The sequence below is a fragment of the Miscanthus floridulus genome, chromosome 2 (assembly GCF_019320115.1).
Source record: "Miscanthus floridulus cultivar M001 chromosome 2, ASM1932011v1, whole genome shotgun sequence".
Lineage (NCBI taxonomy): Eukaryota > Viridiplantae > Streptophyta > Magnoliopsida > Poales > Poaceae > Miscanthus > Miscanthus floridulus.
The window spans coordinates 164,286,830-164,312,345 of record NC_089581.1 but is presented as its reverse complement, the minus strand read 5'-3'; the positions used below and the strand labels follow the sequence as shown (position 1 = coordinate 164,312,345).

Here is a 25,516-nt window from a genome sequence, read left to right as displayed (position 1 = left end):
ACTAGTATCCGACACGGGTAAGGGGTCCCGTGTTTCTCTGGCAGCTGGGCCCCGCGCTACTCCTGCCTCCGGCCTTCCGGGAGTTTGGCGACCGTCTCGGGCTATTGTGTGAGCTAGGGTTTAGGCACTAAGCGGCGGCGGCGGCGGCGGCGAGGATGGCGGAGGCGGTCGTGAGGTGCCTCCGGGACGGACGCCTTGACGGCGAGCACGCGCCGGCGCTGGCTGTGGAGGGATCACTCCAGTGCTGCCCGCTCGCGGCGGGCGCGATGCTCCACATTGCGGCCGCACTCGCTTCCCAGGTCGCCGCAGGGAAGGCGCAGGCCAGGTTTTGTCAGTCTCTTCGCCTCCTGGTGCATAGGCTTTCTGTAGAGTTTGCTGATGATGTGAATTAGCTTGGTTGTGAACTTTTGATGGTGCAGGGGGCTGGTGGTTGTGGCATTTGATCGGAGCCCGCAGGTGTACCTGGAATTCATGCGGCGCCGCGGCCTTGACGCAAATGCTTTGGACCGATGGTATGATCTCACAGAATCATTTCTGATAAATAAAAATGTGTTTGTTGTGCATGGTCCGAAACCGTGAATATTTTTCAGACACGTGCGGTTTGCAGAATTGGCATTGGCAATTTAATAAATTTTGGAGTAATTGCAAAACAGGAGCCTCTTTTGTATCAGGATCGTCTACTGCCAATTTAGCTACTCTTAAGCATAGATCAAAGAAGATTCTTATATTAACTAACTTTCTGGAGTGGGAGCTTATGCATTTCCATTCATCATGCTTAAAATGTATCACTAATTTTGATTTTCTGTTGGTCTTGGTTGGTCGAGCACAAATTTAACTATCGGTATCTCAGCGTGTGCAAAATCAGACTTTGGATTCTTTGGTAACACAAATACCAGAAACATCTTAGGGTCACTATGCAAAGAAATTTAAAATTTAAAGTTCATAAATGCTCATACAATCTCCTTTCCAATTTAAAATCTGAAGTTGATATACCGATTTGGCAGTTTTATATGCTATCTGAACTCTGAAGAGTTAAATGCTCAAGTTAACTGGACACTCTTTTGGCACACTCTGTAAGGCAGAATGCATTCCTTTTGATAAAATGTACATGACAATTTTACATGCATTCAACAGTGTCCGAATATTGGATTGCTATTCTGACCCCCTTGGATGGAAGCAGAAGAGTCAAAATCAGCAGCATCAAGGGAACAGTGCAAAGCACTTCTCAACAAACAAAGAGAACATTACTGTTTATAGAAGTGTGAAGGATGTTACAAAATTGATGTCCTCCACTACTGAACTTGGAGGAGGTATTATCTACCATAGAGCATTTGACCTAATTCCTTTATTTCTGCCCTAATCCTAACTTGCTTACATTACGGATGTCAGGTTTCGAAGGAGAAGGCAAAAAGTATTTTTCTGTGGCTGTTGACTCAGTAAGAACTAACTACTTCTATGTGACCTTTTTGTGGGTGGAAACAATACCTGAGCTCGGATTATGTATAGTAACTTTGTTTCCCCTGTTGACAAAACTGGGGTTCCTACTGAGATTATATCATTTGTTGAAGATTGTTTCATCGTCCATGTTTAATTATCTTTGGAACTGATTTGACAAATGCAGTTTGTGGAAGTATGAGACATAATTAAACAGAAGATATATATAGTCTTATACTTCAATGGTTTTGTTATTGGAGTTCAGTTATTGTTCAATAGGTTGAAATTTTGGTGAATCATCATTAGCATATCTTTAACTGTAACACGCCTGTTGATCCCCAACTGCTGCAGGATCGGATTAGGGCCGATTTGAGGGTTTGGGGCGACGGCGGCGTGCTGTGGGGCCGCCTGGCTGAGGGTGGCCGGCGGCGGCTTGGCTGCTGTGGTCGGCAGCCTGACAGGGAGGGACGGTGGCCTAGCTTGAGAAGGCGGCGGCGGCTGGGAAGAGAAGAGAAGGGCGGCGCAGGGAGAGAAGGGGAAGGGAGAAGGGATAAAGGGATTAACCCTAAACTTGCTTAGTTTCTCATTAAGCGTCTCCCTCATATATATAAGGGGGGTTACAATCACTAATGGGCCTAGCCCAATAGCCTAACTATCTATTAAGGCTAAATTATAACAAATCGGCCTATTGCCCTTTACTAGCCACTAACTGGACTTAGGATGTTGCCTCCTCCTAGTGTAGGTCTTGCCGATCATGACATCTCTCCCCGCCTGAAGAATCAGCTCGTCCTCGAGCTGAAATTCTGGATAGACTTCCCGAAACAGCTCAGCATCTTCCCATGATGATTCGGCTGCTGGCTGGTTCTTCCATTTGATCAATATTTGTAGTTGGCCTCGGTAGATTCTGGATTTCAACATGAGTTCTGGTTCTGGAACAGCTGTGCCTTCATGCAGGGTTGGCAATCGTGCTGGTTCTGTTGATAGTGGCCCGTTGTGTTTCTTAAGCATGCTGACATGGAAGGCATTATGAATTCGAGTGTCGGCAGGTAGGTTGAGGCGGTAAGCAACAGAGTTGATGCACTCGCTGATCTGGAATGGCCCAAAATATTTAGGGGCTAACTTCCCTTTCCGTATTGTGGATATTGCTACTGCTGTCCGAGTCATCAGTTTGAGCCATACCCAATCGCCTATGTTGAATTGCCGATCAGTATGCTTTCGGTCATAGTGCTTGCTGTAGTAATCCTGAGACTGTTGGAGGCGGAGTTTGGTTTGTTCCAGAAATCTGTCACGTTCTGTCAGGAGATCGTCATCTGTTGTATTATAGCATCACCTGGGTTGTGCAATTTCAATTGTGGCGGATCTCTTCCATAAACCAGTTTGAATGGTGTTGTTTTGATGGATTGGTGGTATGCTGTATTATAACAGAACTCCGCCCAAGGAAGCCATCTTATCCAGTCTTTGGGTTTGTCACCGGTTAAGCATCTAAGATACATAGTAATAATTTTGTTGACTGCCTCCGATTGACCGTCAGATTGTGGGTGGTAGGCTGATGTCATCTGCAATTTCACTCCTGACAACAGGAAGAGTTCTGTCCAAAACCTGCTAGTGAATACCACATCTCTGTCGCTGACAATCGAGTGGGGTAATCCATGGAGTCGAACTATCTCTGAGAAGAAGGTGTGAGCTACTGTGGTTGCTGAATCTGGGTGGGCCAAGGGGATGAAGTGAGCATATTTGGATAGACGATTCACCACTGTTAGGATGACCGATTTACCTCCCACCTTTGGTAATGCCTCAATAAAGTCTATGGATATATCTTCCCAAATTTGTTCTGGTATCGGCAGTGGTTGTAATAATCCAGCTGGATGAAGATGTTCCGTCTTGTTGCGCTGGCATATCATGCAATTACTGACGAATTGTTGGATAGTCTGTTTCGCTTTGGGAGTGTGGAAAGTCAGTCTGAATCTATGGAGTGTTTTCTCTGATCCTTCGTGAGTAGCATCATGAATAGCGTGTAGTATATCGTGAAGAATTGGGGAGGATGCAGGAACATGTACCCGCCTTTTGTAAAGAATGAGGCCGTCCTGCAGTTTCCAAGATGGAGAGAGAGGAGTCCTTTGGTGATGGTAGCAACAATTTTTGCGGCCTCCTCATTGGTGGATACTTCTTTGAGCTGGTTGAATATTGGAAATTGGATCTCTGATAATGACATTAGTGATGCTGCAGTCTCTTTCCGGGATAAAGCATCTGCCACTATATTGTGTCTGCCCGGTTTATATTCAACAGAGAAATCATATCCTAATAACTTACTCACCCATTGATGTTGTGGGATTGTTGATAGTCGTTGGTCCAGGATGTACTTTAAGCTGTAATGATCTGACCTGATTATAAATGTGTGGCCCCAAAGGTAGGGTCTCCAATGCTTAACTGTTGTGACTAGACCAATTAATTCTCTTTCATAAGCTGCTAATTTAGCATGTCGTGGAGCAATCATGCGACTGAAGAAAGCGGTCGGTCCTGCTCCCTGATGTAGCACAGCACCAAATCCCACCGAAGAGGCATCACATTCCACAATAAATGGTTTAGTAAAATCGGGTAGCTGGAGTACCAGTGCTGTAGAGAGAACCTGTTTCAGTTGCTCGAATGCTGTTGTTGCCAATTCTGTCCACCTGAAACAGTCCTTTCTTAATAGCTGCGTGAGAGGTCTGGCAATGGTGCCAAAATCTTTGATGAATTTTGTGTAGTATCCTGCCAATCCTAAAAATCCCTTGAGCTATTTCACTGTTGTTGGTTGGGGCCAAGAGGAGATAGCATGTATTTTCTCTGGGTCGACTGCCACCCTTGAAGGATTGAGAATATCTTTTGTATGTGGTCCAGATGTTGGTTCCAGGTTTTGCTGTAAATTAAGATATCGTCGAAGAAAACCATGACAAACTTTCAGAGGTAGGGACCCAGTATATCATTCATAAGTGCTTGGAACGTAGAAGGGGCATTGCACAAACCTAATGGCATAACCAGGAATTCAAAGTGGTCATGATGGGTTCGGAAAGCTGTTTTCTCAATATCATCTGGGTGCATGCGTACCTGGTGATACCCAGAGCGTAGGTCTAATTTAGTGAAGAATTTGGCTCCTTCCAGTTCGTCAAGTAACTCATCAATGACCGGTATTGGGAATTTATCCTTGAGGGTGTTGTCGTTGAGTGCTCGGTAGTCCATGCAAAAATGCCATGATTCATCTTGTTTTTTGACGAGTAGTACTGGTAATGAAAATGGAGAGGTGTTGTTGTTGGAATCGAGGTGTGTGTACCTTTCTGTGTAACCGTAGGATCGAGTAAGCATCCTCGTCTTCCCGGTAGCTGCACCTCAGAGGGTAGACACCGGTGTAGGGGCAGCTCCGGCTCGGTGGCAAGACGACGGTACGGTGTAGACCTGCAGGGGAACGACGGAGGTTGTTGGGGGCACATCCCGTCGCTGCAGCACTCTTTAGGATCGGATTAGGGTTTCTCTGTAGGTGGGTGGCGGCTCCGTTGAACCTCGTTATCCGAGCCCTCACCCACACCTTCCTTTTATGTGTGCTGTGCGACAGGGGCCCACCAACCGGATTAGGATTGGGCTCCCCCGATCAGGGAGCAGAGATAAGGGCCCAGAGATCAACTAACATTCTCCCCCTTATCTCATTCCATCTTTCACTTTCATATTATTTACTTTTGTTCATTCCATTACAGATTAGCTCATAGAGCATGTCTCATCGTCACGGTCCATTGCCGATAGACTTAACAGGTACAACTCACTACTCTGTTCTGAAATAGATACTTATCTTTCGGCCTTCTTTTGTCCAGGAATTTTATAGGCTTTCCCTTAAACCCATGCTAGCTACATGTTCTCTGAACACCATGTCCTCTGAACATGTTGGGTGGTAAGTCTTTTGTAAGCGGATCCGCGAGCATCCTTTCTGTTCTTATATGCTCAAGACTTATGACTTGATCCCAGACTTTATCTTTCATAACATAATACTCTATGTCAATGTGTTTTGCAGCACCACTTGACTTATGTTGTGAGCATACTGTACTGCCAGATTATAATCGCAGTATTACTTTAAGTGGTCTATAGATGTCGTCAACCACCTTCAAACCGGGTATGAACTTCGTTAGTTAGTTCACTTGCCCGTTGTCTCATAACACGCTACAAACTGTCATACATTGTGGACGATGTAGTGACAGTTTGCTTTGAGCTTTTCCATAAAATAGCTCCCCTTTGCGAGATGATAGAAAATACACGTCTGGATATGCATTAACTCTCGTATAATCAGAATCTAAATATCCCACCATGTGGAGTGAATCAGATCTTCTATATGTCATCATGAGGCCTTTCGTTCCTTGCAAATAATGCAAGACTTTCTTTACTAATTTCAGTGTTCTATTTCAGAATTGCTCTGGAATCTGCCAAGTAAAACCCGGTAATAAATGCCAAGTCAGGGCGCGTATATACTTGAGCATGTTGCAAGCTTCCGACAGCTGAAGCATATGAAACCACTTTCACTTTATCGATTGAGCTCATATTGGTTCCTGGGGCATTTAAAATCCCCATATCTGTCGCCCTTGACTGTAGGAGCAGGTGAGGGATTACATTTGTGCATACTGAATTTCTTTAAGATCTTTTCCATGTATGCCTTTTGTGACAGTCCTTATAACATTTTCTTCTATCTTGGTGAATCTCGATCCCTAGAACGAACGAGGCTCCGCCAAGATCTTTGTATTGACACAATTGTCCTCTACATTCTCTTTAAACCCAAAATTTTTTATTGTCTGATCAAACTTTAAGTACCACTGTCTTGAAGCTTGTTTTAATCCATGAATGGATTTTTTTAGGCGGTATCCCATTCGTTCTTTTTCTTCCATGACAAAACCTTTCGGTTGTGCTATGTAAACATTTTCCTCCAAAAGTCTCCGTTGAGAAATGCCGTCTTTACATCCATCTGATGTAATTCTTAATCGTAATGTGCCACTAATGCCATTATGATTCTGAAGGAAACTTTACATGAGACTGGAGAAAATGTCTCATTGTAATCAATCCCTTCTCTTTGCATAAAGCCTTTTGCCACAAGTCACGCTTTATATGTTTCTATATTCCCTTGAGAGTCAAGTTTTGTTTTGTAGACCCATTTACAGCCTACTGTTTTGGCTCCTTTAGGAATTATTTCCAAGTCCCAAACTCTATTGGCATTCATCGATTTTATTTCATCTTCCATGGCCTCAAGCCAATTTGATGAATGATCACTTCTCATGGCTTCTTTAAATGAGGTGGGATCATCCTTCATTTGAAATTCCTTAGTGTAATACACTTCATATTCAGCAGAAATAGTTGATTTTCTAACTCTTTGAGACCTTCTAGGGGCCTTCACATTTGGCACATCTACTGTTTGAGGCTGTTGTTGCTCCCCCTCATGTGTGGCAATAGGTTCTATAGGATTCTGAAGAATAGGTTTCTCATTTTCATTCATTGTTACCACAGGTGGAATAACAACAGGTGCTGACATCATAGTATCTTGCACTGTCGGTGCAGCGACAGGATGTAGTGAGAAAATTGGCTCGTGAATGATTGGAGTGGGCGCTACCATGCTCCCCCTCATCTTTTCATCATCTAGGAAAACAGCGTGTCTCGTTTCCATAAACTTTGTATGTCTCTCTGGACAGTAGAAACAAAAATCTTTTGACTTTTCTATTTAGCCAGACAAATGGTAACTTACTGTTTTGGGATATAACTTTCCAATGTTTTGGTTAAATACTTTAGCCTCAGCAGGGCTCCCCCACACACATGCAAGTGGTTTAGTGAGGGTACACTTTCTGTCCACAACTCATACGGTGTTTTGGACACCGACTTACTTTGTACTCTTTTGAGAATATGAATGGGGTTTTTAACGCCTCCATCCACAGGCTCAACTGTGAGGTGGAGTAACTTATCATACTGCCCACCATATCCATCAGAGTACGATTGATTCTTTTAGCTACTCTATTCTGCTGAGGTTCACCCGGTATAGAATACTGGGCTACTATGCCATTCTTTTAGGGTATGCCGACCGTAGTACTCCTCCACGGTCAGACCTGACTATCTTAATCTTTAATATCTTAAATTTATCTGATACATCTTTTCTTTCTTTGATTGGATAAATATAGCCATAATGGGAGTAATCATCTGTGAATGTTATGAACGAATCATAACCATCCACACTCTTTACAGAAAAAAAACATACCACAGATGTCAGTGTGGATAATCTGTAAAATTTCTGTGCTTCGTTTGTCATCTTTTTTTATATATTTTTCTTTTATGCATTCTCTGCATTGTTCTTAATCTGAGAGCTCTAATGGAGGAAGAATATCATTCTTAACTAGTCTTTCTATTCTCCCCCTCGAAATATGGCCTGAACGATAGTGCCATGATTTCGACGACGCATTGTGAGCTCTCTTATGCCATCATTATCAGAGTGACTATCTGTCACCAGCTGCTTTATCAGCTGGATAGCACATGTCTTTGAAGAGCTAGCGAACTGACTCTTTATTTTATCGAGGCACTCGGTGACCGTGTCACACTCTAGGATTGAGCCCACAATTGCAGGTTCAATCATGTTTTTTATCACAGCCAAACATTTCTTGTTGGCAGTGATCCACTTCCTATGCTCAAAAGTCATAGGACATCTTTTGGGATTCAAAATTCCTCTCTTTAGTTGCCCAAGTGGCATCATTCTCTTTTGTCTCTCTCATCAGTGCCACAATCTCAGTGGAACACGGTGAGGTGGCTACCCAGTCCACCTTAGACAAGATGAAAACCAGGTCAAAACTTTTTTTAACATAAAAATAACACCATTTGCATGCCTTGATTCCAACGTTGGTCAAAATCAAAACATATAATTATTCTTATACACTAATTCTACATCACTGTTGGGCAGAAATAGAATTAATGCATAAATCATTAACTTTCACAATTGTTCTTACACACTAATTCTACATCACCGTTGGGCAGAAGTAGAATTAATGCATAAATCATTAACATTAGCATCTGTTCTTATACACTAATTCTACATCACCGTTGGGCAGAAGTAGAATTAATGCATAAATCATTAACATTACGATATTGTTATTAACAACATTGGTCAGAAAATAACAACATCATAATTTTATCAAAACTCTTTTTCTCCAATTAAATACCACATTGGTTCAAAATAACTGGATAATCAACATTTTCTTTAGCAGCGGAAAAACTTTCTTTTTCTCCAATTAAATATCACGTTGGTACAAATTAACTGGAGAATAAACAATTTCTTTGGCTGTGGAAAAATTATCTTTTCCTTGAATTTTACCCACATGGAAAATTGCTTTTCCTATTTTCTTTAATCTATTAATCAATTTTCAGGAAATAAACATTTACTGGAAAAACTTTCTTTTTCTCCAGTTAAATAACACGTCGGTTCAAAATCACTGGACAATATACTTTTTTTTAGCAGTGGAAAACGTATGCTCAATTTCTTGAATTTTACCCACGGGGAAAAATTACTTTTTCTATTTTTCTTTTTGAGCTATTTTTCATTTTCCAGAAATAAATATTTGCTGGAAATAGAAAAAAGGAAAAACTCATTCTTTTCTGTACTGTTCTTTCGGCCCAAAACGGCAAGGCGGCCCACGGCCCACGGCCCACGCCCGCGTGGGCGCTTCCCACGCTCTCCCCGCACCCAGGCCGCAACCTGGGCCTGGGCCGGGAATTCGGCCTGGCGCGCGCACCCGCCTGGGCTGAAAGCCAGCCCGCTCGATCTGAGCCGTCCGATGGAGATCAACGGCTGCGCGTCGATTTCGCGCGAACAAAACCACAGCCGCGGCCTCCGACCAGAAACCCTAGGGTCATTTCGCTTCCTCCGCTTCTCTCTCTACACTCTCTCTTCTCAGTGCTGTGAGCACCAAGCGGCGACCGAGCGGGCGAAACAGTGAGTGAGCGGGCGGTGGAACGAAGCATGGCGCCGTCGCCGGCCCCCTCGCCGGCGCGCGTGCTCCCAACGGGTGAGCACGCCACCGTCGAGCGGCCTGGCCGCGGCGCTTCCTTGGCCGAGCTCGGCGAAAAACTTCCCGGCTCGGTCTTCTTCTCCCTTGCCGGCGAAATGGTTCGCCCGGTGCACGGCGAGATCTCTTTTCATTCTTTTCCCTTTCTTTTTCCCTTTCGGATTTGATTTGTATCTACTTTCTTTTCTTTTCGCTTGTTCACCCGAAAAGGAGATCTAGGGTTAGGGTTCGGTTGAACCCGATCCGTGTTTTCTTTTTGTTTGATTCGAGATCGAGATGCTAGAGTTCACTGTTCTTCCTTGAGACTGATTCCTTCCCCTTCTTCCCCTTTTCCCTTCTTCTTTTGGGAATAACCCGATTTGGGGTACTAGGGTTAGGGTTTCATTTTCTTTTGATTTCTTTGCCTTTTCGGAGTTCATCCGAATCTCTTCCCTTCTTCCCCTTTTTCTTTCTCCGATTTGGATTGATCTCTGTTTTTCGAACCGAAGGTGGGGATTAGGGTTAGGGTTAGTGTGCCGACCCCTGTTCTTTTCTTTCATTCCTTTCTTTCTTTGATTTCTTCTCTTTTGGATTCAAGATCGAGATGGGGATACTTTCTAGGTACAGTTTCTCTTCCCCGTTGAAGGCTTTTACGGGTTTAGGGTTCGTGAACCCCTTCTGTGATCCGAATGGATCTTGTTCTTTTCTTCTTCTTCTCTGATCCGAACACGGATCTCTTCTGTTCTTGCCGTGCGCCGGTGTAGAACAGCGGTGCTATCATCTTTTCCCCCCGTGCGGTGGCGGTGGTTTTTCTTTCTTCTTTTACCTGGTTAGGGTTAGGGATACAGAGGCAACCGGCTCTGATGCCATTGTTGGAATCGAGGTGTGTGTACCTTTCTGTGTAACCGTAGGATCGAGTAAGCATCCTCGTCTTCCCGGTAGCTGCACCTCAGAGGGTAGACACCGGTGTAGGGGCAGCTCCGGCTCGGTGGCGAGACGGCGGTACGGTGTAGACCTGCAGGGGAACGACGGAGGTTGTTGGGGGCACATCCCGTCGCTGGCAGCACTCTTTAGGATCGGATTAGGGTTTCTCTGTAGGTGGGTGGCGGCTCCGTTGAACCTCGTTATCCGAGCCCTCACCCACACCTTCCTTTTATGTGTGTTGTGCGACAGGGGCCCACCAACCAGATTAGGGTTGGGCTCCCCCGATCAGGGAGCAGAGATAAGGGCCCAATAGGCCGTTGGGCCTATTGGTGGAGATCAACTAACAGTTGTACCTTATGATGCCCTGTGCCAGCATATCCTGGCACTATTTTTCTAATTCAGCTTTTTGGAGGTGCGGGTAGCGGTAAGGTCTAACAGTTGTGGGTTTACTGGGCTCCTTCAGATGAATTCGGTGATCATATCGACGTTGGGGTGGGAGCCCTTGAGGATCTCGAAAGAGATGTGAGAAACTAGTCAGTAGTGCTTCCATTGTTGCTGTAGGACTGAGTGTGTGAAGCCGTGGCTGATCAGGGCGCGGTTTGCCCAAACTGGTCCAAATGATTTGACGTCCATGGCGCCAAAATTTCATTGTGAGGTTGTTGAAATCCCATATGATTGGACCAAGTGAACTCAGCCAATTGACGCCTAGCACGAGGTCATACCCTCCCAATTTGATGCTGTAGCAATCGATATTGAAGATTTCCGTGTCAATCTGCACTATGAGATTATTGTATATGCCCACATTAGAAATGCGGTCTTCGTTTGCTTCTGTCACTGATAGGGAATTTGGCGCTCTTGTCCGTTGCAGCTGAAGGTCATCTGCTGTGTCGGAGTCAATGAAATTGTGTGTAGACCCTTAATCCAGTAGTGCTAGGAAGTCACGTCCGTTGATGGAAATCTGCACGTGCATAGTCTGGCTGGTGGTGATCCCTGTGACGGCGTTGAGTGATATCTGGATGTCGTGGCTTTCATTGCATAAGGAATGTGAGAATTCCTTTTGTTTGCCCGATATATAAAATTTCCGGGCCATTGCTATCGCTGATTCCAGATCTGGTGGTTGCTGAAGTTGTATGTCTATTTGCAGTGTTGATGCCAGTCCCGCTGTATAAAGCATAACTTGCTGAGCCGTAGACAACCCTGTTACCTTGGTTGCCGTGAGGAGGAATTGATTTGTGTAGTCATCCAATTCTCCTGTCTGATGGGTTGAAGTAAGGTCGCCGAGGTGGTTGTGGTGTATTGGTGGGCCAAAGCGCCTGTCAGTAGCCTGAGAAAATTGAGGCCACGTTGGATGCCCTATTTCCTGTTCCCATCTAATGAACCAAGTTAGGGTGTTGCCATGCAGATGAAACGCCACTAGCTGCATTCGTTCCTCCTCCTTGGTATTCTGGGCAGCAAAAAAATTGTTGCATTTGTACAACCATTGTGAAGGTTCATCGTTCCCGTTGTATTCAGGGAATGATAATTTGTGGGAGTTTGATGATCGCCTCGGCTGTTGTTGATCTGCTTTTTGGAAATCCTTGTTGAGCTGGGATTTGGGGGGTGCCTCCAGTGAAGTGGTCTACACGATGTTGATCGGTTCTGGGTGGTGAAGCGGGTCCGGTGGAGGAGTCGGTAGTATGGACCGTTTTGAGGGTGGCACATACTTCTGTTCTTCGTCTTGATTGGAGAAAAAAAATTCGAATATTTTTGCCCAACAATCGGTGATATCGCTGATGCTCTCCATGGAGTTGATCACGACGTGGCTCTGAATATCAGATGTAACACGCCTGTTCATCCCCCACTGCTGCAGGATCGGATTAGGGCCGATCTGAGGGTTTGGGGCGACGGCGGCGTGCTGTGTGGCCACCTGGCTGAGGGTGGCCGGCGGCGGCTTGGCTGCTGTGGTCGGCAACCTGACTGGGAGGGACGGTGGCCTAGCTGGAGAAGGCGGCGGCGGCTGGGAAGAGAAGAGAAGGGCGACGCAGGGAGAGAAGGGGAAGGGAGAAGGGATAAAGGGATTAACCCTAAACTTGTTTAGTTTCTCATTAAGCGTCTCCCTCATATATATAAGGGGGGTTACAATCACTAATGGGCCTGGCCCAATAGCCTAACTATCTATTAAGGCTAAATTATAACAAATCGGCCTATTGCCCTTTACTAGCCACTAACTGTAGACTTAGGATGTTGCCTCCTCCTAGTGTAGGTCTTGCCGATCATGACATTAACTAACAGCCAAAGCATTATCTCACTAACAATAGAGCAATATGACATCATTCAAAAGTACTCCACTATTTGTTTTAGTTGGCATTGTTTACTGTTTGAAGGAAAACCCTATATTATCTCTTTATATAATCCAATATTTGAAAAGATGAAAGTCCATTGACTCATTGCTCTTATATATTTAACTTTCATTTGATACTGAACGCCAAACATCCTCTATGTTATTTCAGATTAGCTCCATGTTAAGGCATGCTTCAGTGCCATCAATTTCAGGCCTTCTTAGTAATCTTCGAAGCCATGGTATCCCTGCTTGTTCTATCTTCCATGCATATCATAGTGTTAGTGTAACCTTCTTGAGCAGCTGAAACTGAATTTCTAGCAGGGTAATAATATTTTTGCGGATGTGAATCATCTTTGTGGAGACCTCCAGAGGCACCATTGCATTGTAGAGTCATAAGCCAAGCTAAGAATATGAGGAGAGGTAGAGGAAGGCCGAAATTGACATGGGGGGAGGCAATAAAAAGAGATTTGAAAGCTTGGGATATACCTAGATATCTATGTTTGAATAGGAGTACTTGGAAAGTAGCTATTGAAGTGCCTGAACCGTGACTTGGGGCTCTTAGTGGGTTTCAACTCTAGCCTACCCCAACTTGCTTGGGACTGAAAGGCTGTGTTGTTGTTGTTGTTGAATCATGTTTGTCTTTTAGTGTTAAGTATATAGATCTGTAATATTGTACATGCTTATTTCAAACTTTGGACTTCTAAATGCCTTCAAGTAACACTAATATATATCTGTCCTATTGTAGAACAAGTGTCATCAATCTTTTGGATGATACATTCAGACCTCCATGAGCCCAAGGTGCCCCGAGCATTTGAATGTCTTTCTACTATGGTTGCTTGTGTGGAGCCAGCACTTGTGGATCCTGCTTGTGGAGAGAGTCCTGGAAACATGTCTATCCTTGAGCTAAATTATTCAAAAGCAAAATTTATTGTGCGCCTTAAAAGACGAAATGGACGGGTGAAGCACCTTGTAAGGCTCCCTGTTGCTCCAGTGTTCATGTTTTTCTTTCCTTCTAAATTCAATTGAGGAAAGCCGGTTGATATTTGGTACAAACCCTACCTGTGCAGTACGAGGACCTGTATATTGAGGGGAATGATATCAAATTTGATTCGGCTCCTTCTGTAAGTATAGAAGTGAACCAAAGTCTAGTGCCTAAGGTTAGTTCCTACACTCCAGATTCTAGAACAATTAAATACTGTTGTGTGCCACTTATGTCAACTCCTATTTACAAATATTGGTCGTTGTTGTAAATTGTGATAAGTTGGTTCAACAGGTTCAGTTCAATCTTGAGCTGTCAGAGAAGGAGCGCAGTGACAGGGCAAATGTTGTTCTTCCTTTTGAACATCAAGGTAAATTTTATGAAGTCAAGTTATTTCTGAGTAGCATCAGTTTAAGGTTGCGTTTTGATTCTGGGAAGTGCATTGCATCTGGAACTTGACTTTACCACATTTTATCTCAGGAAATGGCGAACCAATTCGTATATATGATGGTCGCCGGTCCCTACCTGAGGCTCAACGTGACCTGAGCTTAACCGCACCGGCCCTTGTGGATGAAATAAAAGCTCCCAAATGTGGAACTGCAAAGGGTGAAATACATTACTTCCGTGATTCAGATGACGAGCAACCTGACTCAGATGAAGACCCAGATGATGATTTGGACATATAAGTGAGTGTAGGTGCTCTTTACTTTAGTAGGTGGCATGCGCAGATGAACTTTAAGGTATAGGTTTGGACATATAAGTATGAGCGTCGAGAGTTGCTATCTTGTAGTTTAGTCTTTTGTTTAGCACTTCCATGCTTTACCTTGTCAATCGTAGTTGCACAAACCTTGAAGCGCTAACATTAATGAATTGTATTACTTACTTTAGAGTATGTTTGCACAAATCAACCTTGCTAAAGTTTTGATAAAACCCAAAGAACAGCTTGGACAACATAGAGAAGTACAAGGTAGCAAAGAAGACTGCAAAGCGAGCTGTAAGTGTGGCAAAGGGTAGAGCGTTCGAGGATCTTTACCAACGTTTGAATACGAAAGGAGAGAAGGACATTTATAGGATGGCTAGGGTTCGTGAGAGAAAGACAAGGGACTTCAACCAAGTTAAGTGCATTAAGGATGAAATGGAGCATTTCTTGGTGAAGGAGGGTGAGATCCGACATCGATGGTAAGAGTATTTTGACAAATTGTTCAATTGTGAGAATACGGACACAATCTTTCAGTTGGATGACTCTTTTGATGACATCAATAGACGCTTTGTGCGGAGAATCCAAGAATCTGAGGTCAGAGAGGCGTTGAAAAGGATGAAAGGAGGTAAGGCAATGGGACCGGATGGTATCCCAATCGAGGTTGTAGAGATGCCTCGGGAATATAGCTATAGTATGGCTAACCAAGTTGTTCAACCATATTTTTTGATCGAACAAGATGCCTAATAAGTGGAGGAGAAGTATATTGGTACCGATATACAAAAATAAAGGGGATATTCAAAGTTGTACTAATTACCGGGAAATTAAGTTGATGAGCCATACTATGAAGCTATGGGAGAGAGTTATCGAGCATCGCTTGAGAGTAATAACACGGGTCTCTATGAACCAATTTAGTTTCATGTCTGGAAGGTCAACCATGGAAGCCATTTTCTTAATAAGACAAGTTATGGAGCGGTATAGCGAGAAGAAGAAGGACCTACACATGGAGAAGGCTTATGATAAAATACTAAGGAATATTATGTGGTGGGGCTTTGGACAAACATAAAGTCCCAACGAAGTACATCGGGCTCATTAAGGACATGTACAACAATGTTGTGACTAGAGTTCGAACAAGTGACGGAGACACGGATGACTTCCTGATTAGGATAGGACTACATCAAGGGTCAGCTTTGAGCCCTTATTTGTTTGCCTTAGTGATGGACGAGGTCACAAGGGACATACAAGGGGACATCCCTTGGTATATGTTTTTCGCGGATGATGTAGTGCTAGTTGATGAAAGCCGGACAGGAATGAATCAGAAACTGGAGTTGTGGTGGGAGACTTTGAAGTCCAAAGGTTTTAGACTCAGTAGAACTAAAACTAAGTATATGAGATGTGACTTCGTCACTACTACTCGGGAGGAGGAAGATATTAGTTTGGAAGGTCAAGTGGTGCCTAGAAAGGATACCTTTCGATATTTAGGATCAATGCTACAGAGAGACGGGGATATTGATGAAGATGTTAGCCATAGAATCAAAACAGGGTGGATAAAGTGGCGGCAAACATCTGATGTCCTATGTGACAAAAAGGTACCACAGAAGCTAAAAGGCAAGTTTTATATGACGGCGATTAGACTTGCTATGTTGTATGGTGCAGAATGTTGGCCTACGAAAAGACGACATGTTCAACAGATAAGTGTCGCGGAAATACGTATGTTGCGTTGGATTTGCGGTCATATAAGAAGGGATTGAGTTCGGAACGATGATATACGTGATAGATTAGGGGTAGCACCAATTGAAGAAAAGCTTGTCCAACACCGGTTGAGATGGTTTGGACATGTCCAACGGAGACCTACAGAGGCACCGGTGCGTAGTGGAATCCTAAGCTAGGATAGTAACGTGAAGAGAGGCAAAGGAAGACCGAAGTTGACTTAGGTAGAGGCAATAAAAGGAGACTTAAAAGGATGGAATATACCCAAAGACTTAGCCTTAGATAGGAATGCTTGGAAGATAGCTATTCACGTGCCTGAATCTTGCTTCTACTGAGTTTCAACTCTAGTCTAACCCAACTTATTTGGGACTTAAAGACTTTGTTGTTGTCGTCGTCGTCGTCGTAATGTTTTCCTTTCCGTTCTTGGCCACGTTGTAGGTAGTAGAAACCTTAGCCAACACTTTTTACTAGATGAAGTTTGATAGACTAGTTTGTCCAGCAAACAAAAAAGAAATCATAAATGACGTGTAGGGGCACTGGCTATGTTTTTTTTTTCTTTTTTGACTTATGCTGATTTGTTGTGAGAGAAAAATATTGTTTGTTTGTTGAAAAATACTCTGAAGTAGTTGAAGCGAACAGGGCCTACAGTTAAGGCTGAAGTACGCAATAAAAATATTTTGTGTATATTTTAATGATAGGACGATTTTGTTGAAAGGAAATCTTACATATGAGCTTCAAATGCTCTGATCTCACTGTAACGTGGCTGGCTGTCTTAAGAAACTCTTCACGAAATGTAGGCACAACTATTTGGATTTTGGATTAAAAAAGATCTCATGTATATATATAGAAAAACAAATTGGAATGTTACAATTTGCGACACCGACATACAAATTGGAATGTTACAGTTAGCGACACCGACATGTTGTGTGGTAGTACTCTTAACCAGTTAGCTAGGCTTTTATGGCGGCCTCCGATTTGGAGTCGAGGTCCACCGTCTGCACGATGGGCTCCTTGAGCGACTCGTGCTTGACGGTGACCTGGTACTCGCCGTGGAAGAGCTCGGCCTCGAACACACCCTTGCTGTCCGTCTTGGGCTTCTCGGGCACTTTCCTCCACTCGTCCAGGAGCTTGTCAACGACGTCCCCCTGCGGCAGGTTCTTGAAGTTGTTGTCGGTGAGGCACATGACGTAGCAGCCCTTGGCGTGCCAGGCCGCCCACATGACGATGCCCTTGACGCCCGGGTGGCCGAACCCCTCCCTCATCACCTCCTCCAGGAACTCCACCTGCTTGGGCCCCTTGGTGACGTCCACCTCAGTGAGCCAGATGGGCACCTTGGCCGCCGCGAGCGTGTCCAGGGAGCCCCTCATGTAGGGGATGTTGGGCTTGTCGAAGTGGCTCTCCAGGCCGATGCCGTACTTGAGGTCCTCGTTGCCCGGGTACGACTGGATCTGCCTCAGCTTGGCCAGGTACTTGGTCGGCAGCGGCGCCAGGTCGCAGGGCTGCTCGATGGTGTTGAACTCGTTCATGAACAGGATGGGCTTGCTGTCCAGCTTGGCCACCTCCTTGAAGATCTCCCCGGACGCGTCCTTGCCGAGCTTGTCCTCGAAGAAGCTGAAGTGGAGGTTCTCGTTCACCACGTCCCAGTGGATGACCTTGCCGGCGTAGCGGGAGACGACGCTCTTGAGGTGCTTGGCCACGGCGACCTTGAGCTTGTCCACGCTGAGCTTGCTCACCCACGGCATCTGGTGGCTCTGGTCGTCCCAGAACACGTTGTGGCCGCGCACCGAGATGTTGTGCTTCTCCGCCAGCGCCAGCATCTTGTCCGCCACCTCGAACCCTTCCTGCCCCTCGTTGTACTCCGTGCTGTACCACTTCATCTCGTTCTCCATCGTCGCCCACTTGAACCGCTTCGTGAACCACTCCTCGTACTCGGGCATGTCCAGGATCTCCTTGGTCATGGCGTTGCCCAGGGGGAAGCCCTTGGCCACCCACTCCACAGACAGCTCCGCGTCCGGCAACGGCTTGCCACCGCACTCCACCGTGATCTTCACCTTCTTCTTGCGCTCCTGCATTGGAATTGGAATTATATTCCAACGGTTAACGAGACCGGACCGTTGATATATTCCACTGGCATTTTGGCATTGGGTGGAGAACCGCATTACCTTGGCGACGACTTCATCGCGGTGAGCGTTCCATTCTTCAAAGCTGAAGCCCTGCAGCGCTATGCTCTCCGCCATGATCTCCGCGGTTGAGTTGCTCTGCACGCATTGTTAGCTTCCATATATCAGTTCTTCTTTCATCCACGTCTCATTGGACTGATTAACTCCCTTTCATAATTTGCAAAGATTATCCTGCCACCTATTACATTACCTGGAAGAAGAGATCGCCCTTGCCTTCGGCGAAGGAGGTGGCTCCACCCTTGAGCAAGGTCCAGCAGCCGGACTGGGCCACGATCGCGCCGGCGGTGTTGAACTTGCCGTCGGGCGTCACGATTATGGCAGTGATGTCGCCGGTGCCCTTGGAAAACTTGAGCCAAACTGGGAGCACACGCACACAACGTCTGTCCGTTTAGCTGCATTGTCCTCGACGCCTGGTGGTCGACTGATCACAAAGATCTCGGGAGGAATGAATTGGACAATATATATGAGTGCCGATTACCGGAGAGTGCGTAGTGGTGGTCCTTCTTGAGCTCGACCTTGAGGACGGAGTCCTTGATAGGGCACTTTTTGCCACTGGAGTCGGCGGCGCTGATGATGCCGCCTCCATACAGAGGTTTTTCCGGCTCCTTGATGCACTGCAAGCAACGGCGTCGAGCAGGGCCGGTCAGTTGCGGACCAGGGCATATAAGTGCTGATGGAAACGACTCCACAACTCACATGGTGGGAAGGTTTTTACTAGGGGCATATAAGTGCTGCTTACCTCAATGTTTGCTGAGTAGTCATAGGGGACCTTTCCTGATGATTTCTTTGAGGAATCGTCGGCCTTTTCTGATGTTTCCTTGGAGGAATAGCCATCGCCCTTTTCTGATGGCTGTTCTGAAGAATAGCCCTTTTTTGAAGTGACCAAGGATCCTGCGTCGAGAGAAGAGATGGTCATGCATCACAGCATCAAAACCTTTTTTTTTTGTGTGTGTGTGTGTGTGGGGGGGGGGGGGGGGGGGGGGGGGGGGGGAGATGTCAGCAACTTTTGATCTTGCACATACAGAACAGCCATCGATGCTATGGTTTTTCAGTCGACCAACTTTATCCGTTGTTTGTCTATAAGAATCCTCTAAAGTGAAATTGTTATGTCCGGAGTTTGTACCGTAGGTTAATTAGAGTTTTCCCACTAATGTAATATTGTAAAAATCAATATGTTCCTTATGCTTATACATATTGATTGAGTCAGCAATTTTGCTATTACATTTGAAAAAGAAAATGCGGAGTTAAAGCTAATTAGAAAGAACTAACCTTCAAATAGCACGATCAACAAGATCAAGACCAACTTTCCTGTGGAAACCATCATATTTGTTTTGACGCTCTACGAAGCGCACAATAGACTTTGAAAGGTTTCTGTTTATATAGTAGCTTTTAGAAGAGAGAACAACGGGGGACCAAAGAGCTATATTTGGTCTAACTTTTGTTCAAGATTCAAATGTAAGAAGCTGGGATAAAAATAGTAGGAAGGCCGTTTCACATATAGGGAGGGTAACATTAGTCCTAGGTAACGCATGCCCAGCCCCACATAACCAGCAAAAGGAGAGCATTGCATGCACTATTCAAGGTAATGCACGTTGTTGGGAACAATTGCATACATCAGCTTATCTGTATTGCTACAATGCTACTCTCTGTCTCTCTCCATCATAAATACTACTCCGTGCTTGTGTTTGGACAAGTTTTGTTCAAACATTTGAAACTTTAACTGTTACTTACTTTTATGATAATTAGGGCCAAGAAAGTCATATGGCAACTCCAAATAGTAATGCCGTTGCAGAGTATCCTCGTACTAGTAGGCAAGTGGGCTAAATGTCATTGGTAATGTCTGTTCTTGTACGATTGGTGTCCACAGGCACAGGGGATGAGATAGAAGGATGTTTAGTATATGTATATATTGAAGAACAAATCGAATTCCTCCTTTGTTTTATATGAACATCACATGGATCGCCTCACCAGGAACTCTCTCTCTCGGGCGCCCTATATATGTATTTGTATGTATATGACTGACTGACGACATCACAAACCACAATACCCTAGAATCTACACCCACAATCCTGCACATGCACATGTGTATGCGTATATCAATCCCCTCCCCTCCTAGTAGGAGTACTAGGAAGGAGGCTACGTATATAGGAGCTAAGGCAGCTAGACGTGTATGGTGTACTCGCTATCGGTGTCGGTCTCCCTGTCGACGCTCAGGCTCTGCACCACGGTGGAGTTGGCCACCGGGTGGCTGACGGTGACCTTGTAGTCCCCGTGGAACAGCTCGGCCTCGTAGTATCCGTCAGCGTCCGCCACCCCGGCGTGCGAGTGCGTCTTCCACTCCGCGATGAGCTTGTCGACGACGTCGCCGGTGGGTAGGTTCCTGAAGTTGCTGTCGGTGAGGCACATGACGTAGCAGCCCTGCGGGTGGCGCGCCGTCCAGAGGATGATGCCGTGCACGGCCGGGTGCGCGTACACCTCCCTGAGTATCTGCTCCAGGTAGTGCGCCTGGTTGGGCCCCGGCGCGACGTCGATCTCGGTGAGCCAGATGGGCGCGTTGGCCTTGGACATGGTGTCGAGCGCGGCGCGGATGTAGGGGATGCTGGGCACGGAGAAGTGGCCCTCGAGGCCGATGGCCATCCTGGCGTCGTTGGTGTTGCCCGGGAACTTCTTGATCTGGAACAGCTTGCCCAGGTACTTGCTCGGCCCGGCCATCGTGTCGCCGGGCCACTCCAGCGTGTTGTACTCGTTCATGGACATGAGCGCCTGCGCGTCCAGCTGGTGCGCCTTGCGGTAGAACTCCGCCGACGCGTCCCACCCGAACTTGCCCTCGAAGAAGTTGAAGTGCAGGTTCTCGTTCACCACGTCCCACGCGATCACCTGCCCGGCGTACCGCGACATCACCGACTTGATCCGCCGCGCCGTCGCCTGCTGGAGCTGCTGGTACGACAGCGACCGCACCCAGGACGGCTGCTGGCTCGGCTGGTCCCAGAACACGTTGTGGCCGCGCACCGAGATGCCGTGGCTCTTGGCGAACCTCAGCATCGCGTCGGGGACCGAGTAGTCCTCGCGCCCCTGCACTTGCTCCGTGCTGTACCACTTCATCTCGTTCTCGAACGTGGTCACCGTGAACCGCGACGTGAACCACCGCTGGTACGCCGGGCTCTGCAGGATCTCCGCGCTCATGGCCGACCCCAGCGGGAAGCCGCTCCGGACGTGCTCGATGCGCACCTGCGCGCCCGGCACGGGCTTGCCGGAGGAGTCCCTGGCCCGGAGCCGCACAGTCTTCTTGCGCGCCGACTTGATGGCCGCGTGGTGGTGCGCCGCCCACTCCTCACGGGAGAAGGGCTGCAGCGAGACGTTATCCACCCATATGTCCACCGTCGTCGTGTTGCTCTGCATCCGGCGGGACCAAGTTCTTGTCAGTTGTAAGAACAGAGCATAGCCTGACAGTAACAGCTTCTCTTCTTGCAGCGATCATGCAATGCAACGCGGCAGGCTTGTGCGTTTAGTTTACCTCGAAGTAGAGTTCTGCCGACCCGGAGGCGGGGGCGGTGAGGCCGCCTTTGAGAATGGACCAGCAGCCGGACCGCGCTTCGACGCCGCCGGCGTGGATGAAGTCGCCGTTGGTCTTCACCACAGCTCTGATATCGGCGCTACCATTGCTGACCTGCAACCAAGCTGAATATACCAGTACCAGAAGAAAAAAACACAAACTTGTTAATAAGCTTATAATTCATCGCTGCTGCGACCAATTTTTCTTCCCCGGAGGCCGGAGCTCACTGACCTGACAGAGTGTAGTGCGTATCGTTCTGCAGGTACACCTTCTGGCTGACGCTCTGGTACGGCCGGGTGCGGTTCCGCGCCACGCCGTAGCTGTTGCCGCTCGCTGACAAGCCTTCCTCGATGGCGCCGTACCCGAACGACGACCAGCTCTGGAGGCCCGCGCTGAAGTTGGCGTTCCGGAGGATGCCGCCGCCGTACTGCGGCTCCAGCGGCTCCGGCAAGCACTGCGCCCACACGTTTCGCAGCGCGATGTTCAGGTCAACACAAGTTTCACCATCCGTATAACAGAAACGTTACAATTTTTTTTTAATGGCAGTAAAGTCACCCTGGACAGTAAGATGAGTGTAGTATAACTGTCAAAAGTGCCGAGCCTGTCAAGATCCCAGTAAAAGCCGTTGAAAAGTTTGTGTACGGTAACTAACCGTGGACTAAAGTAGACTATTAGGATGCTATTGCGCACATGCCAGATTTTGTGTGGTGCACTGTCACTCATTTGCAGCCCCAAATATAGCTACTGATCTATTTCAACTTTTCCTTTGGATTATTTGACTACAAGTCAACCAGTACTAGAAGCACATATGTACATACATACTGTTTGACTCCCCTGCAAAAGTCCAAGCGATCGCGTATCTAACTGACGGCCTAACATAGGACTAACGAACGAAAACACGTTCTACTTGGCACAAGAAACATTTTTTTTGACTGAACACAAGAAACAATTGAGAAATTGTGGTGTGCAGAATAACCGAAAGCAAGTCACTTTTAGGCCCTTGTTTGGAAGCCCCGGACGGATTCACACACGAGTAGACCCCTTTAAAAAAAAGGGGGGGGGGGGGGGGGGGGGGGGGGGGGGGGGCTCTTTTTAAGTTTTGTTAACCGAGAGCGAGCGAGCCGATTGATTGATGATAAAAAAAAAATCTTCACCGACCAAATTAACCTGAATAGGTTAAGCTGCCGGTGAGGATCAGTGATCTGTCCAATAAGCTAGCCTCAGTGGTGGCGTGCATGAGCATGATGATCCGGTGCGTGGCACTACACACGCCCTCCCCTGCTTGGCGTGCACTAGAAATGCAAGCGAAAAAGGGCTCTGGTTTTTTACCGTGTTGACATGTCATGAGGCACACGCCGATATACAAATATAATAAAGATGTGTTGACACACAGAAACAACAGTCAGGTAGTCAGCAAAGATAGTTGTATGTGCGTGCACATCGGCTGCTGATTGCGGCACACCGATTAGTGGGTTGGTTTTTGGTTGCTAACTTGCTATATATAATCACTGTGTTCGGCTGGTCTACTACCGGATTGTTTCCGCTTGTTTCAGCTTATTCTCTCTCACAGAATACTATTGAATCATTCAGAACCATCCAAAATTCACGGTTGAGGCCACCAGCCGAACGCCATGAATAAGTGGGAGCCTGGGGGGTCGGCACGTTGCGTGATTATGAGTCGGACGCATTTGGGGGTATCGGCTAACTTTTCCAAGTAATTTTCAGTTTTGATGATCTGATGACATATACAGAGCTGGATGATCGGACCGGGTCAAGAACTCAAAAACGAGATGGGCAAGGCATGTGGTTAGGCACCTGGCCAACTTATTCTGTTCTTGTTGAAAAAATATTTGGTCCTGTTCGATCGGGGAGGGAAATTTTGGCAGAATGGCTGTGAATTCTTGTTGCTCCTACTTGTTCGGTCAATCTGCACCTACCCATGATCGATGTGCGTGCATGCTACCCGATCAAAAGGGGTAGACTATTGCGCCTCAAATATTACTAGTAAATGAACCAAAAAGCTACAGACACTTCTTGTATATATGAACGAGGTGTAACCTTTCTTGTCCTGTGTTCACATGGCCGATAGACTGGGCCTAATTAAAGAAAGTTCGCATAATGATTCTATTATCACTAATATAATACATTTTAATCTGTGACCTGCGCGCGTGCCTACATACGCGACATGTCAAAATCCCGTCCGTCGTTAGTGAGTGCCTCATCAGTGGACTCCGACCGGCACGGGAGGAGGCGAAACCAGCAAGCAGCAGGCTAGGCAAGTATTCTTGTGTGCGCAGCTAGTGCACGAAATGGCCCACGCACACGCATGTCACCTGTCAGTTACATGTCACGCGCGCGCGCGCCGCCGGCGACAGGCAACTTACGACGGCCGGTGTTAACCGCGCCGCCCCTGCGCACGTACGCACGCGCTTAGGGTCTTTTTGGTATGGCTTATGCTGGCTTCGGCTTTATCTATTTTGCGCAAATCGAGATATTATAGCGTGAAGCTGTTTTGTAAGCCGGAGTTAAAATGAACTAGAAGCCGGAAAAAGCCAGTTTTTCTGGCTTCACCGGCTTTGGCTTCACCGGTGAAGCCGTTTTAGATGAGCCGTGCTCAAGGGGGCTTTAACATATGTACTTGTATGTGCAAGTAGCAGACTGCTGCCAGCATGCTACAGTTCTTTTTTCTTTTTTGAAAGAATAAATTCATAGCGTCAGGCAGGGATAGGATGCGTGACATGCGCAATGCGATGATGTGAAGCTGATGGTGGCTCTGATGGATCCATGCAGCACGGTAACAAAGTTCGGCAGCAGGGCACGTCACAGGTATGGATGGACGATGAGCTAGCTACTAGCTTAGAGAGGGAAGAGGGAGAGAGGTTGGTTAGGCATGCATACCTCAGAGCTGGACGAGTAGTCGTAAGGAAGAGATTGCACCACGCGAGCAGCTGCGAGAGGAGAGGAGAGGAACCAATACGATTGTCTCAGACTCAACTGATGAACGAGAAAATGATGAATCTAGAACAAATTGAAGAAGAGCCTAGCTAGCTAGCGAATGGCGGCTAGCTCGAGCTTTACCACTCAGCATGGCGACCCACAGCAGCGACAGGAACAAGCAGGCCCTCCCCATTGCTGGAACCCCCCTCTCTTCCATTCTCTCTGTGTACTGAGATGGCCGAATGAAGAGGCAGAGAGAGATGCTGGAGAGAGGGAGGAGGAGGAGGCTGCTAGGCTAGCTAAGCTGCTGATTGCACCGTGCATGCCGCAGCATCTGCTTGGGCTATTTATAGAGGTTTGTTGGGTAGCTTCCCGCCTTGCCCCACTGCACCACCGCGGCCGGCCGGTAGCTTGTGGCCTAGCGTGGAATAGGAGTTGCTTGGTTCCCGCTTCCCGCTGCTGGTTACTCCGTAGTTATGTTCAAACGGCCGATGGGAGAAAATATACGTAAATGATCTTGGGCCGTGTGGTGTGATTTCTTCCTTTTGCGCGCGCGCGCATGGGTCCTTCAAAACCAATCGCTACGGCTCTACCGGTCCGCGCTGTGTGCGCTCTAGAGCTTCCTTTTTGACCCCGTTTCGTCACTCGTCTCCACTGACGAGGACCTCCCGCCGCGGGTCCACCGGGCCATCGGTATAACGGATTTTTTACGTCATTATTGTTCCATTTCATTCATCCAAACAGGGTTCAGTACGTGT

At 46.8% G+C, this 25,516-nt stretch overlaps 3 protein-coding genes across 3 annotated transcripts; 1 reads left to right on the top strand and 2 right to left on the bottom strand.

Annotated features, from left to right (window-relative positions):
• The first annotated feature begins 33 nt into the window (after positions 1–33).
• LOC136535558 (elongator complex protein 5-like) lies at positions 34–14,563 on the top strand. Its single transcript, XM_066527850.1, has 9 exons — positions 34–325; positions 420–512; positions 1,135–1,310; positions 1,390–1,436; positions 12,872–12,941; positions 13,448–13,671; positions 13,770–13,859; positions 13,976–14,051; positions 14,162–14,563. The coding sequence occupies exons 1-9, from the start codon at positions 156–158 to the stop codon at positions 14,365–14,367; spliced, it is 1,152 nt and encodes a 383-aa protein (XP_066383947.1). The 5' UTR covers positions 34–155; the 3' UTR covers positions 14,368–14,563.
• A 2,337-nt stretch (positions 14,564–16,900) lies between these two features.
• On the bottom strand, positions 16,901–19,633 carry LOC136540443 (endo-1,4-beta-xylanase 5-like). The gene is made up of 6 exons (XM_066532451.1): positions 19,538–19,633; positions 19,008–19,159; positions 18,747–18,882; positions 18,459–18,625; positions 18,251–18,346; positions 16,901–18,154 (listed from the first exon to the last, which is right to left on the bottom strand). The coding sequence occupies exons 1-6, from the start codon at positions 19,590–19,592 to the stop codon at positions 17,039–17,041; spliced, it is 1,722 nt and encodes a 573-aa protein (XP_066388548.1). The 5' UTR covers positions 19,593–19,633; the 3' UTR covers positions 16,901–17,038.
• Positions 19,634–20,156: 523 nt separating this feature from the next.
• LOC136540442 (endo-1,4-beta-xylanase 5-like) lies at positions 20,157–25,061 on the bottom strand. The gene is made up of 5 exons (XM_066532450.1): positions 24,900–25,061; positions 24,720–24,769; positions 22,053–22,275; positions 21,783–21,946; positions 20,157–21,661 (listed from the first exon to the last, which is right to left on the bottom strand). The coding sequence occupies exons 1-5, from the start codon at positions 24,973–24,975 to the stop codon at positions 20,429–20,431; spliced, it is 1,746 nt and encodes a 581-aa protein (XP_066388547.1). The 5' UTR covers positions 24,976–25,061; the 3' UTR covers positions 20,157–20,428.
• Between the last annotated feature and the right edge of the window lie 455 nt (positions 25,062–25,516).

Coding starts and splice junctions, on each gene's coding strand:
- LOC136535558 (XM_066527850.1), top strand. CDS start 156: ATGGCGGAGGCGGTCGTGAGGTGCCTCCGGGACGGACGCCTTGACGGC. Junction 1,311..1,389: donor CACTACTGAACTTGGAGGAG/GTATTATCTACC, acceptor TACGGATGTCAG/GTTTCGAAGGAGAAGGCAAA. Junction 14,052..14,161: donor TCTTCCTTTTGAACATCAAG/GTAAATTTTATG, acceptor ATTTTATCTCAG/GAAATGGCGAACCAATTCGT.
- LOC136540443 (XM_066532451.1), bottom strand. CDS start 19,592: ATGATGGTTTCCACAGGAAAGTTGGTCTTGATCTTGTTGATCGTGCTA. Junction 18,883..19,007: donor ACTACTCAGCAAACATTGAG/GTAAGCAGCACT, acceptor CGTTGCTTGCAG/TGCATCAAGGAGCCGGAAAA. Junction 18,155..18,250: donor GCGATGAAGTCGTCGCCAAG/GTAATGCGGTTC, acceptor ATTCCAATGCAG/GAGCGCAAGAAGAAGGTGAA.
- LOC136540442 (XM_066532450.1), bottom strand. CDS start 24,975: ATGGAAGAGAGGGGGGTTCCAGCAATGGGGAGGGCCTGCTTGTTCCTG. Junction 22,276..24,719: donor ACTACTCGTCCAGCTCTGAG/GTATGCATGCCT, acceptor GTGTGGGCGCAG/TGCTTGCCGGAGCCGCTGGA. Junction 21,947..22,052: donor TACGCACTACACTCTGTCAG/GTCAGTGAGCTC, acceptor TGGTATATTCAG/CTTGGTTGCAGGTCAGCAAT.